The sequence below is a fragment of the Cajanus cajan genome, chromosome 9 (assembly GCF_000230855.2).
Source record: "Cajanus cajan strain Asha chromosome 9, NIPB_CcT2T_4, whole genome shotgun sequence".
Lineage (NCBI taxonomy): Eukaryota > Viridiplantae > Streptophyta > Magnoliopsida > Fabales > Fabaceae > Cajanus > Cajanus cajan.
In genome coordinates, this window is record NC_138525.1 from 377,575 (window position 1) to 392,423 (window position 14,849).

The 14,849-nt window shown below is 33.4% G+C and overlaps 1 protein-coding gene across 1 annotated transcript; it reads right to left on the reverse strand.

Moving 5' to 3' along the window:
• Positions 1 to 1,219: 1,219 nt before the first annotated feature.
• Positions 1,220 to 13,828, reverse strand: LOC109819275 (uncharacterized). The gene is made up of 13 exons (XM_020384950.3): positions 13,413 to 13,828; positions 12,097 to 13,201; positions 11,600 to 11,809; positions 11,245 to 11,471; positions 10,600 to 10,674; positions 9,680 to 9,751; positions 9,497 to 9,595; positions 9,303 to 9,374; positions 9,099 to 9,213; positions 8,153 to 8,221; positions 6,865 to 7,237; positions 5,362 to 5,491; positions 1,220 to 1,959 (listed from the first exon to the last, which is right to left on the reverse strand). Exons 1-13 carry the CDS (start codon positions 13,542 to 13,544, stop codon positions 1,531 to 1,533), a joined length of 3,108 nt encoding a protein of 1,035 aa, XP_020240539.2. The 5' UTR covers positions 13,545 to 13,828; the 3' UTR covers positions 1,220 to 1,530.
• Between the last annotated feature and the right edge of the window lie 1,021 nt (positions 13,829 to 14,849).

Sequence of the window (14,849 nt, forward strand, 5' to 3'; positions counted from 1 at the left end):
TATGCATGTTGAGATAAAGTTAATATTCACTATATATTTGCATTTAGTACACCAAGTGAGTTACTTACTTGAGGGTCAGTATTTTTTACATGTACATCTTCCTTGACTTAACAAGGCAACCAATCAACCATCCAGAAAGGTGAAGAGTAAAGGCGACATCGGAGATAGAGAATATAAGAAACATCTAATGTAGAAAATAAACAACTTCCCCTCAAAAATAGTAGTAACTTGACCATCTAATATAGAATATAAGAAATTATATACTATTGTTAATCATTAAATGAAAATAAATGACCACTCAATAATAAATAATAATCATTAGCATTTGATAAATTTAATTTAGAACTTCACCAAGTTTTTTATATATTTTTTTTAAGTCTAGAGACTTTAAGATATTTCATCCCTTTTCCTAAAACTTAATCATAAAGGGTGTAAAAAAAAAACTTATCGTAAAAAAATACTTAATTCATTATTACTAACTAAATGAAAACGACCACGCAACGCATTAACGAAATAACAAGTAATGACCTTTCACAAATTTCTCGATGAAAATATTGGTCTATACGTTGAAATATAACGGCCCTTGCTGAATAAATTTTATATGACTTTTATCAATAATTAAATTCTTTTACATCTACTAAGATTAAATATTCCTCATTGGATTTCATTAACAATAATTTCTCCCTTTTTCTTTAAAGAGCAGTTCTTTTCTTTAACGGGCAGCTGCCGTTACTCCTGCGAAATTTTATATGCCACAAAAGTAATGCTGCATGCGTAATTAATTTTGTTAAGTATCTCTGATCTTTGAATCACTTCATAAGATAGACAATGAGAAAAAATGAAAGGTGGTTTTACAATTTTCTTAAGACTTTTAAAAATTAATTTGATGTTGATCGTGTTTCACAAAAGCTTGTAACAATATTTAAATGTCTTATCTATGCAAACAAATACATTCACAAATGATGACAATTCGATTTCACTGCATTTCCTTCTAATTTTAAAATACTCCACCCAAACACGACATAATTTGATAACTAATCTAATACTCATCTAGTCCCTCCAATAAACACTACGAAATCAGAACCAACCCGAGTGTTCTTATGAAATTACGTGAATTTCAATAAAATCCTGTCAATAATAAAATTGTGTTAGAAAATGTATTGTTCACATATCTCTAAATTTAACTAGACAAATTAAATTCAAGTTATACTTCATCACATGAATAAAAAAGAATCATAATGAAATTCCGCTCAGTAAACAACACTCAAATCAGATAGTTATCAATATCACAATCTCTTCTACGGAACTATGCAAAATTATCAACCAACAAACCAAAAATATAGACAGGCCTTCACTTTCAGGGAATTGCTGGAGACAAACCCAAGAAAAAAGGAATACACAGGATTAAATACAAGAAATACATTACACATAATAGGTTCCCAATAGTGAGGCAGACAAGACAACCCACTCCACCAGAGGCAACAGTCGGAAGGTCTGAAAACAGAAATAATGCATGGTATAATTGCTAAACTAAAAAGCACTCCAATTATCAGATCCTCTTCTTGGAGTTTGACTATCCGATGAAGTCCTAAACGGCCCAGAGCCAAAGGGATCCGAGTCATCAAAAGCTGGAAACCCATGAACATGATCAAAATCCACACTGTTGCGTACTGAATCAAATTGCTCTGTCGTCTCCCGAGCAGGCAAAGGAACACTATCATGTGTTCTGAAAGAATCAAATCTTGAGAAGTCAAAAGCAGTTTCCAACCACTCCTTTGGCCTTTGAGGAGAGCTGCTTGAGGTGAAAAGTGGCGTGCTTGGAACAGAATCATCAAAACTAAATCCACTGCTCCTCTGGAAGGGATCAGAAACCTTTGGTGAACCTGTTTTGATGGGATTTAAGCCCAGTTCCCCAGAATCAAAGAAATAGTTGTTTCCAGCTCTGTCAAGATCTCTCTCCTGTGAAAACAATTTCCCAAAAGTAATCAGTAGACTGCTAGAGTATAAATACCCATTGATCAAACACATACAGGCAACTCAATGTTAAATTTAAGAAATTACCAAGTACATTAACAGAAGATGAGGGTTCAGTAAAATAGGTGTAATTATGGTAGTTTTCATCATTCCTCGAATATCTTTAGTTTATGTAACTTTGGGCTGCAGATCTAACCTCATTCAGATTACATTATGTTTTCTCCTCTGAACCCATTAATCATTTGCAAAGAATGACACATCTATCCTATTGATTTTAAGACAATCATAAAATTTTATACAAGCTCTGAATTCCTCCTAACCAAATCACCATGCCTTCATATTCCATCACAAGTATCATGTAATGTAACCAGTGAGATCTCGTTAACATCCAAGTCATATTCTCAATAACCATGCGGAGGCAAACTAAGGCTGGGTTTGATTCTAATTTATTACAGGAAGCAAAAGGCCAGCAGAATCTTGATTTATCTAGAAAAAGTCAATGATAGGGTGCCAAAAGAAGTCCAATGTAAGACTCCAGTGAATAAGGAATTCATAATTTATATAATAAAAATATAAAGGATGCGTAAGAAATGGAGGTGTCAGCAAAATATTCCCCTAAAAATATATTTGTATCAAGTTCAATTTAGAGTCCATCTTTTTATCTTAGGCAATAAATACTGAGTGAAAAAATGGAGTTGTAATATAACAATAGTATGGCACCAAGGGTCAACTTTTCATGCCACAATCTTGGTATTGCACACATCTTGAACATGGAGATATATGAATAAATATATATATATATATATATATATATATATATATATATATTAGGGGGAATTTCTAACATACTTTAACCTATTTTTTAGTTGGAACATGTTAGCAACCTACATCAAAATTTTAAGATAAAAAAGTCACTCATTCCTTTATTTTAATTAATTCAATAGATGGGTATTGTATTATTGTAGTAATTTAATTTTTTAAAATCAATAAAAAAATTCCTATTGATACTCTCAACTAATTTCTCTCTCTTCTTTAATCTCTCCCAATGGTTCAGTGGAACCATCCTCACATTCCAAAAATCATTCCCAGAATATCTTCTTCGCCATCCTGATAAAACCACTAGCCTTAATCAATAAAAAACAATGAGTCACCATCATCCCCAAAACATGCCTCCATGACAGCATGTGCCATCCACCATCTTCAAATGCTGCCAAAACCCATAGAGCTCCTCCCTCCCCCTTTTCAAATTCTGGCATTTTGGAAAAGAATCAAAAGTATACTAATTTATTGATGAATGGAAAAGAAAAAAAATTAGAAATATTTATTGAATTAGAAGTGTGGAGCAATGTTAGTGATTAAGTCGGAGTCGTGGTTGCGCAATAAAACAAAACTTAATTAACAAGTGAAGAGTAGTAGTTGATAATTATAGTAAGGTATGTCAATGTCGTGGTTGAATTCGCCATGTGCGACTTGCAAGATTCAACATTAGAAGTGCACATAGGAGTGTGTTTTTGTGCCATATTGTCCGTCAGACAACCCGTAGCGGTTCCTATATGTGCACGAGGTGTTCGACACCAGTAACGTAGTTAAGCTCCTTAATGAAATTAGTTGAGAGTATCGATAAGAATTTTTTATTGATTTAAAAAAATTAAATTACTACAATACCCATGTATTGAATTAATTGAAATAAAGGAATGAGTGATTTTTTTGTCTTAAGATTTTGGCGTAGGTTGCTAACATACTTTAACTAAAAAATAGGTGAGAGTATGTTAGCAATCCCCATATATATATATATGAGAAGGAATCTACTTATTCAAAAGAAAATCTACCAAAACTTACTTCACTTAATAACTCATGTTTTACATCAAATTTCAACAATCTAACCGTTAAATTAAAAATTCTTAATGCATAGATTAAGTCCGTAAATTTTTTAAAAATTTGAAGGATATTTGATACTCTGTTTCATTAATTCAAATTGACAAATAATCATAAAAGTCTTTTATACATTGATTTGAATTTATATAACAGAATATCATATAATTTTCAAATTTTTAAAAAATTTGTAAATTTGATCTATATGTTAAAAACTGTTAATTCAATGATTAAATTACTCTAAAAGTAACTCTTGGTAAAGTTACTCCATTCACTAATATGGTGTATGTTGAATTTCAACGATTCAACAATTAAATTAAAAGTTCTTAATTTATAGATCAAGTCTACAAATTTTTAAAAAAATTGAAAACCATATGATACTTCGTTATATAGATTCAAATCGACATATAAAATGCTTTTATAATTATCTATCAATTTGACTTAATAAAACAAAGTATCAAGTGTTTTCAAAATTTGTAGACTTGATCTATGCATTAACAACTTTTAATTTAATAGTTTGATTGTTAAAATTCAACACACACCATAAGTTATTGAATGGAGTAACTTTACCAAAAATTATTCTTAGAATAGGAAAGCCACAAGACCAGGTAAATTTTTGGACAGTTGAGGGTGGCCTGATATTTGATCTATAATAGACTTTAGCTTATTTCAACTACAAAAGCTTGAATTGAGGATTGTCCAAGCCTTTACAAGTTCTACTTTGGCCATCATTGTGAGATCTCAACAGAATTTGAAGTTTATTCAGTTTAAAGTTTCACAATAATGCGTTATAGATAAATTAGAAGAAATTTAGTATATTTGAGCCTTGCTGTATACGCTTGTCAATAATCTCTTGCCAAATAAGAGTGCCTTTAATGATTTTGTACTACGACATTGGCTGTTCTCAGCAGTGACAATTTCCTGGTATGCATCTTCCCAGCAATATTTTTCTTCATAGGCAATGCAACATCTTGACTAACTCTTCAGAAGTACATCATTCCAAACATCTAATCACTGTGTTGTCTCTCTATTAATGCTCCATTTTGGTAAATGTATTTGTAAGTCATTGTTTGCTTTGGTGAGCCTGTCAAAGTTTCAAGTTACTATGCTTTTAAATTGTTTTGTGTATGTGGGTTAATTGTTAACAAGATGAGAGCGCACTAATATTCAACTAGAGGGAGAGTTAGAATATTAGGACAATCATTATTGTGTGAGGAGTCTTATCATGCTAAGAGTAATGGTACTAATTATACATTATACTACACTTGTACTTACTACAATATTAGTATTCGTAGGTGTATTAGACTATTGGGTTAGTGTTTTCCAGTTACACATACTCTACATTCTTCTATTTTCCATTCAGTCTATATAATTTCAAAACCACCACTGGTCATGACAAAGTAGAATAAAGCAAGAGAAATTTAGACAACATATATGCAAAACTAGCAATCACGTGTTTTGATATAAGAACTAATTTTGCCAAGACAATACATTAAGGAGTGAGAATTGGCATACCTCCTTAGTGATGCTATTGGCATTGAATCCCCAAAGTGAATCAATATCATCATTTGTGTCAAATGTTCCCCAATTTGGTTCATCAAAAAATTTGTCTCCAGAAAACACAGACTTGACACCATCATGATCACTACATATGCAAGATTATATGTAAATTATTTTGCATCATGACAATATGTATAAAATGTAGAAGTATGAAACGAAGTATATAGGTATCTATTGACACAGATGTATAACGAAATTGATGTCAAACAGAAGATGGGAATGAAAGTCCATATCTTGCACTAGAAATGTTCAATAGTATGGATAGAAACGGGTTTAGCATAATCGATATCTAATTAAAAAATTTTGAGTCATTTGATTGGACCTGACTCAACCTGACCAAGACCCCATAATAATGCATGGGATGTATTAGAGTAAATTACTCTAATAGGATGGAACCTAATCAACTTGATTTGTTGGTATAATACATAAATTTTAACACTATAATATATAAATCTTGAAAGGTGAAGTTCTAATAAAGCACAAGTAACTTATGGCTTCTTTGGTTTGACAAAGTGTTTTCTATTCTCATTCTCTATTTTAGCAATAATTATTAAAATGTTACCTTATTATTACTTCATTTGTGGTATTCAAATATTTATATATGAAATAGTAAAAATAAGAATTTACTATTCTCACTATTTCCTATACGATTCTTGGAAATAAACATAGTAATGATAAGGTATTTTTTTTATAATTATAATAGAATATAAAAACAGAATATGTTTTCTCAAACCAAAGAAGCCTTAACAAGAATGGTAATATTTTCAAAATGCATATGTGAGGATTTCATGGTATATTTTGTTTCTCAAGTTACGACAGATTTCCCCTTGGTATCTCACTATCTCTCAGAACCCTTGAATGGTATGGTGTATATCCCATTTTCTTTATGTTCCATTTCATGTATTTGAAGACCTGCAATTAATTTTCCTTTAACTAGGAATTTTCAGACTCCCTCTCGGAATCCTTGAATAGCATGGTGCATATCCAATTTTCATTATGTTCCATTTTCTGTTCTCACAAATCTGGAATTAATTTCCATTGTTCATGAATTTTCAGAAAGACCAACATTTTTTGGCCACTAGAGTGAGATACAAAGAAACAAAGTTAAAATCAGTAATCAAATTTAACAAAAGTTAAATGCATCCTTATTGCAGAAACAAGTTGGAGTAAAAGAGAGAAAGGGAAAGGGGACGATTCAGTCTAGAGGGATATGAACAGCTTAAGGAGAGGGAGAAGGCAAAGATGCCTCCAAAAACCTCCAATGGTTGAAGAGATGATAACATAAAATTCTATTTAGTTAATGGCAGGAAAATTGTGTAGATGATGCTAGGGTGCAAGTCTCAACTCAAGTCTAAGGAGGTTAGCATCCTCAATCCTCATATTTCACTAGGACAAATGAGCAACTGAGCAATTGGCCAGTATTTGGGAAGCTGGTGCACAAATCTTAAAAACCCATACCTTTGGGTTTCATGTAAGGTTTCTTGATCATGGGGTGAGCTATCTTCACCAGCTGTCTTGCTAATGTCAGAATCAGCAAAATCCCCGTGTGGGCTTCCAACAGCACTGCTCGCAAATGGACTATTGGGAGCACTTTTTGCAGAATCATCTTCACTTTTATTATGAACAGGTCCATTGCCAACTCCCTGTTCATCGGTGGTCTGGGGCTTTTCTGATTTATCATCACTCTTAGGAGAAGCTGGAAATGTAGGACTGTCAGTGTTCATGGCTTTTGTGTCCACGGCTTTGGTGTTCACAGCTGATGGCAACTTTTGCTTTGGAGGTGCTATAATGTTTTGCACATCAAGAGTGAGTTCATTGACAAAAACAAATTCTGCAAGCATAGTGAATAACCAAATTTATTTAGTCTTTTAAAAAAAAAAACTCCAAAAGAAAACAGAGGCAGGTCAGAAAATAAAGAAATAGCAGTTAATCATTATTTTAAATCCATTAATATCATATGATTTCTCTTCAGTATACACCTACTCTTGGATGGTCCTGTCTCCTGAACTACAAAACTGTTCAAATGGATCCCTCAAATTTAGATAAACAGCTACACAGATAAAATAATGAAACAACCAAGTAGTCAAGTACATTACCAGCTAACAAAGTACTTGGTGTAAAAGAAATATGGACATAAGAGAGGTATAGGCAAGCAGATAAAATGATAGAAACTAAAGTCTGTGAGTGTATAGAAGAGAATATTATACTGGTTCTTTTGACGCAGCACCCAATTGTAAAACTAAACTATGAGTACTCAATTTCTTTATTCTCTCACCCTTAATTATTTAGTTGCTACAAAAGGTGAGTGAGATCTGACATGGATCAGTTTACTTAGTAGTCTTCTGATATTATCATTTATCTTTCTGCTAATAAAAATGTCGGTGTCATGAGTAGGCATGCCTTAAGATTTGGCTCTTGCCTCAATGTTGTGATATCTTCTCTGATCTGAAGAGATGTCTGCATTTATTTCCTTAATTATAAGAATCTCGAGAATATTCTTATCAAAATGCAAATGAAATCAAATTGAGTTTGAAGATATGGAAGGGAGTCTTCCAATAAGAGTGTGGCATATTCATTAATAATACAACATTGCTCAGATAAAATAAAACTTAGGAATGTTAATGTGGTTTCATAACCTTGTACAAAATTCACTGTATTAATTAATGGTGAATGCCACATAATGGGCACGAAAATTTTTTTATTCAGTTAACAGATTATCACATCTAGTTAAGGTTATTTTGGATACCTTTATCTTCAAGCTTATCCCAATCTTCATCCCAGTCAGCAGCTCCTTCTTGGATACCAGGTTGCCAGCCTTACAGGATAAAATGGAGTGAGACCACAGTATACAAGAACAAATTCAATATGCACATAGTCATTAGATTATAAGATATACTAGAGGGGAGAACATGGGATTTGTGAGCAGAGCACCACACAACCACAAAGCAAAGAGAAATGACCGGACACAACTAAAATGACCAAAAAAGAAAACATGATAATTGTATCAAGAAGCCAACAACGCACTTATTAAATAAGTCAACTAAAAGGAAGCAATTTCATTTAAAAAAAATGAAGAGCCAACTTGTATGCTATAAATAGTTTTCTGGGCTTAATTAAAATCATGGTAGATAAATGCAATCATCCAGATACAGCAACATCAACCAAATCAAATGTATTAATAATGCATAGTCTATCTTGCATACTGTCTCAAAAACATCAGAGTTTCAATATTTGATAGCAAGTACATTACAGCTAATACAAAAGAACCACAGATATTATACAAGCATCAATAGCAAAGCATCATATTGTATTTAAATTGATTTCCAAAAAAAAAATTTGAACATGAGAAAAGATTTGTAATAAGGGAAGAGTTTATAAATTATTGTATAGAGCCTGTCCAAACACAGCTGTGCAACAAAATCAGTTAAAGGTTACAGAAAATATAAATAAACTGTATATATTAAATGCCACTTGATCAGGCAACCTGTATCAAGTTGCACAGGCACAAATAATATCAATGCTGATTCAAAACCAGTAGTTCAGCAACTTGAGGCAACTTCCTCAAATTATGAAAACAAAGCTGATCTCTAAAACAAATGCATTAAATACCGTATAATAAAGTTATAGACATGAAAAAAGATTTTAGAACGACTGAACGGATATAACAACATCAATTGTAAATTTGAATTTACCAAAGGGTAGCTCCAATAATGTTGTGGGCTTAGCACGTAATCCATACTTCTTGCACCGCTCATTCAGAAATTTCACCAGCTCATCAAGGTCTGTTTGGATATGATCAGCATGATCCTGAAATTTTCAGATGACTAAATGAGATATGGAAGTTGATAACAATTTCTCAAGATGGATGTGCAAACCCTGGTAATATTAAAATGTACCTGCAGAGTGGCATCATCTTTTCCATCCTGTTCCATCTTGGCAATTGCTTGATACAATTCAATTTTTTTCTCCTACACATAAATAAATCATTCGACAGCATGAAGCAAAACAGGCCAAAAAAAAACACTTTTTAGCATAATAGCATATATGCTATTAAGCTATCAATTGATGAAAAAACCATATTTCATTGCACCTGAATGTCACGAAATGTGGCTTCCTCAGTAGTTAACTTGGATGATAAATCTCCTACTTGCTTACATTTATCTTCATATTTCTTTGCTAGAATATCAACCTGCAATTAATATATGCAGCAAAAAATAAATATTACGATAATTGAGGTAATACAAACACGTGCAATTTTAAAAAAGAAAGATACCTCATGCTTGTCAGCAGATATCCTTTCTATGACCTCATTAAGACGATTGTCACATCTGCTTTTGTACAGAACCTTTAATGGGGAAAAGACCAAAATATTGTTTATAAAAAAAAAAAAGTGAAAGTAAGAGCACAAAATGAATACTAACATGACACCATTAAGTATTAACCATAAGCAGAACATGAAAGACAGCTTTTATATTCTTTACTCTTTTCTATGACCTACTAACCATAGAAAAGGAGAAAATAAATAAAAAAACAAACATTAAATGACACTGTTAACCCTAAGAAAAACATGAAAGGCATATATCCTTTCTATGACCTTATTAAGACAATTGTCACATCTGATCTTGTACAGAACCTTCTATGGGAAAAAGAACAAGAAATTTGTTTTAAAAAGGTGAAAAGACAGAGAAAAAATGAATGTTAACATGACACTATTAACCATAAGAAGAACATGAAAGGCAGCTTGTACATGATTGACTCTTCTAGGTACCCACAATTTCATTGTGTAAAAGTGATTACAATATGTGTTCACAACGGAACATGTCTGTTTCATAGGCATCTTTTCTTTTGGTTTTTGGCATTAGTTCCTAGGTATCTGCAGAAGCAACCAAAAGCTAAGAGAAGACATGTGATTACGTAATTATGTTCAGCAGACCTATAGTAAAAGATGATTAGTTTTGTTAACAAAACTGTGATATTTAGAATAAAAATAATGGTATGGGATGTAGGGATGTAGGAATTATGTTCTTGTATATAATAACAAAACTTATGAAAATATTGTTCTAGTGCTTTTCTCAGAAGCAGAAAACAGTAACTTCTGAAAGAAAACTCTAATATAATGCATCACATAATCACTTTTTCTTTAAACAGGCTATAAAAGGATACAAAGAAAGAAAGCAAAAGGAAAACACTCACAAGCTCCTGCATTTTTGCACGGTAGAATTCTATTTTCTCTCTGGCCTCTGCAATTTCTTTCTCAAGTTCTTCCACCTGCATTTAACAAAAGAAATAAAAAAGATGAGAATTGACTGTGTTCAATTGAAACACAATAATTTTATCATGCATACATGGACTGCAATAATGATATGCTTCGCACAAATGACAATCTAGAATATGATATTTCCATGCTATCTTCAAAGATACCAACAACAGCTAATAATTTTTGTATCTCTATAAGTTTCAACTATCAGCCAAAATGTGTAAGCACACATCATGATTGAAACCAACAATAACTTAAAATGTCATCTCAGCACATCCTCAAATTAATTGATCTTAAAAGATTACCATAGAGGATATGTATACCCCATAAAGAGTTGGCTCAATATGAAACTAAAAATCCAATCAAAATAAGAATTTACAAATGGTCCATAGATAAGAAAATTACAGCAATATTGCAAAGACAGGTAAAAATATGGAAACTTTCTAATCAAAATAAAACAAGAATCTGCAAATATGGTACTGGGGGAAAAAGAGTAACTTACACTCCCCTTGTAACGTAAGCCCTATAAAAAGTGCAACCATAGAAATGATGCAAAGAATAAATAAATAAATAATACGTACCTTCTTATCAGCTTCTGTTGCTTCTTGAAATTTTGAATTAATTGAATTTTGCTCATCAGAACTCAGCTGATTTATGAGGTTCTTTTCCAAGACTGGAATTCTAGATTTCTGCTGCTTGTTCTGAGGTCCTTCATCAGACTGAGAGACAGCAGCAGGCCTTGGTGGCCGACCAGCAGCAGGGTTCACTTGTCGAGCGCCAGAACCAGTCGTCCCTTGTTGTTGAAAACCTTCAAAAGATAAAAGGGAGCAGAGACACAAAAATAAGAAAATATAAAATTTTCATTTATCTGAATGGTTATACCAGTAATGGTAGTAGTAGTAGTAAAATAAAACCTGCTAATTATTGGGCACCCACCTGATGGATTTCCCCAAGGTACCGCACTGTGGAGACCAGCAGGTTGACCAGTAGTTGGTAAATCAAGCACAATGTTACTTGGAAGTACTCCTGGTAGAACACGTCCTTCCCTGTGTCGCTCCATTAGGTACAATGCAATACAAAACTCCCGAAGAGAAAGCATGCTATCATTATCTTGATCGGATAAGTCCCAGACCTGCTTTAAAACCTCTGAAAAATATAAAACATGGCATACACATAATGTTCAGGAAATTAGATAGCCATTGAAAAGTAATATACATGGAGACTGTGAAAACTGAACAGAACCCTCCCCAACAGCCACACACAAAAAAGCAAATGCTATCAAATGCAAAAGCTAGTTCTGCAATGTGTAATTAATCACATTTAAGTTGATTTCCTAATGCATGCACAGCTAGAGCACAAGTGAAGTAGAAAAATAAAGATAGCATTTAGGCCAACTGTCCAAGCAAAATGTCAAGGAAGTAGATGAAATATACCTCTTGGTAATCTCCAACTAAGAAACAAGTTCCGTGCTTGTTCCCCAGTGATTTTCCCATCTCTATCAGTGTCTACTTCCATGAATACTTTTGTATATTTCTGAACATCAGTTTGAGTCATCCTTGGCCATGGAGATTGGGGCTGACTGGAAGCAGAATTCTGCAATCTCACTGGAAGTCCAGATGAATTTGGCATATTATGTGTCTGGACTGAGGCACGGTGGTCCTGTTTTACCACTGGCTGGGCTTGCTGAGGCTGTGCACCACCAGGCTGGATTGCAAGTGAGCCTGGAAAAGGCTCAGACGTACTAGGCCTAATAGAATGCTGCTGGTTCCCTCCAGACACAGGAACAATAGCTGATGAAAGCACTGAACTGCCAGAAGAAAATCCTAGTTGAGAAGAAACTTGCTTCGGCTGAAATGAGCTAGCTGAGAACATATCTCCTCCAAAAAATGGATCAGAAGCATTGCCATTAGCAGAAGTATCCGCTGATTTAGAATCATTAACCATTTGATCTGATGACTTTGTGCCAAAGGCAGGATGCTGAGCAGGCGCCCGTGGCACATTTGATCCAGAGGTTGCAAGCCCAAACCCATCCTGTGTTGATGGGGGACTACCGCCTCTAACTACCATTTGAGAGGATGTTACTTCGGGAGCTCCACCCATCTTGCCAGATGACCCATAACTGGAAATGCCAACGGTTTGAGGGCGCAATCCACCAACAGTAATTCCTTGAGTGGCAACACCAGGTGGCAGATTAGAAGCAGGAGGCCTTACTGGCTGACTTTCCTGAGAAGGAAAGTTTTGCTGGTTACTACTCAAATTTGGAACTGGCCCCCTTAGTCCAAGATTTTGGTGGGATAAAGGACTAACAGGGGCAGTCTGTGGAGCAGGTGCAGGTGCAGGTGCGGGGGGTGTACCTGTGGCACTGAAATTAATTTGAGGTGCAGGAATCTTAGATGCAGCGGGGCCATATAATGCTGCTTTTACCATTTCGGGGGTCAGCTCCCGCTTACTTTGTGCCACAGTAACAAGTTTAAGGGCATTGTAAAACTCTGCCCGGCCTAAGAAACCACTTTGGCTTTGGTTTGCAAAAGCCCAAATCTGCAGACCAACAAGAGAGGTGAGTATGATTTGTGAAGTATTTACTATTTAGCATTTAGAGGAACGGATTTCTGAAGCAGTGGCTAATTAATTAATTAAAAGCAATGCTTAGTGGTAGTTGATAATGGGAGGCAGGGAAGGTAATAAGTAAATGATAAGCAGAAATTGAGAATAAAGTGTGTGTGTGTGAGAGAGAGAGAGAGAGAGAGACCTGCGCAAGAACCTGCTTGGGCAAACCGGAGCCTTGGAAGAAGGAGACGGCCTCGGCGCCGCTGATGCGGCCGTCTCGATCCAAATCGGCGCGTCGAAAATAAGCATCGAAGAGATCGACATTTGATGCCATTGCAGTATTCAACAGCACCGCCTGATTTGAATTTCTTTAGTTTGCCTTTGCAGATCACAGCATGCAATTGCAAAGGATCAATCCGTGATTCACAAAACCTCAACGAACATCGCAACCAATCATCCAATTCGTGATTAATCGCTGGATTTGCACTTCCCCTTGCCTCCGCCTCACTCACCCAACAGCGAAATTACAGATCATTTCCCGATTCTCATTTTTCGCCTAGCGGACAATTTTAATCCTCTTTGCTTACCATATTTCAAAAATACCATTCCCTTCCCTCATCACATTTTCAGCCAGTGCCTCCCATTGTGAATTCCGTTTTTCTTCTAATAATTAAAAATTATATTTATAATAAATAAATATTTTAAAATATATAAATGTTTTAAATTTGTAATAAACAACTTAATTTTTAATTTAAGATTATTTTTAATTATTCGTGATTGGTTTCTTAATTTGTGTATTATATAAAATAATTACTTATTTGATATAATTAAAGTAATTTTTTTATAAATAAATATTTTAATACATTATAATTGAATTTATGAGGAAAAAAAATAGTTATCGAATGAATAATTTACCAATGGTTGCTCCAAACCAGTTATTTCAGGTAAAATTATTTCTCATTAATAAGCTTTTTTAATAAATTATTCCTTCTGTCTTATAACAACAAGTGTTCTCTAAGATTTTTTATATAAACTAAAAAAAACTAATAAAACAATAAAGAGCAGCAAATCTTTAGTGAAAACCATGTAAGATGATAATATTTTAAAATATATTTTTAGGAATCCAAAACTTTTGACAAAAATGTTTCGACATTTACGTTTTTTAATCCATACTTTATATTTGATCCAAACTTCAACATGAGAAATCACTTCTCTTAAAAAAATCTTAAAAAAAAATGTTAGCTAGTAACAATCTTTTATTAATATTCTTATTGTCATTAGTTTAAAATCAAAATTTCTTTTTGAGCATTTTATCAATGAAATAGAAACGAGAGTTGTAAAATAAGATATAAGACTTTAAAAATTTGTGATTTATTTTACTCCATAAAATTCGATAACACCCACACAATTTCTTATAAAATGTCATTAACATTTCTCTTACTCCAAAATGGGTTCTATTAATATTAATATATATAGAGAGGAGGATTTAAACGATATCGATGAAATTTTTACTAAATATTACACCGCTTAATAATTTTATATTAAATATGAATTGTGTAAATCCAACTATTAAATTATAATTTCATATCACTTTATATGTTTATATCAAATTTTGTTAAAATTAAACAACAACTTGAAG

What these genes read in the sequence shown, in the direction of transcription:
- LOC109819275 (XM_020384950.3), bottom strand. Translation starts at nt 13,544, where the DNA reads ATGGCATCAAATGTCGATCTCTTCGATGCTTATTTTCGACGCGCCGAT. An exon ending in CCAAGCAGGTTCTTGCGCAG is followed by an intron (nt 13,202 to 13,412) that starts GTCTCTCTCTCT and finishes GTTGGTCTGCAG; the next exon opens with ATTTGGGCTTTTGCAAACCA. An exon ending in ACCTTACATGAAACCCAAAG is followed by an intron (nt 5,492 to 6,864) that starts GTATGGGTTTTT and finishes TTGCATATGTAG; the next exon opens with TGATCATGATGGTGTCAAGT.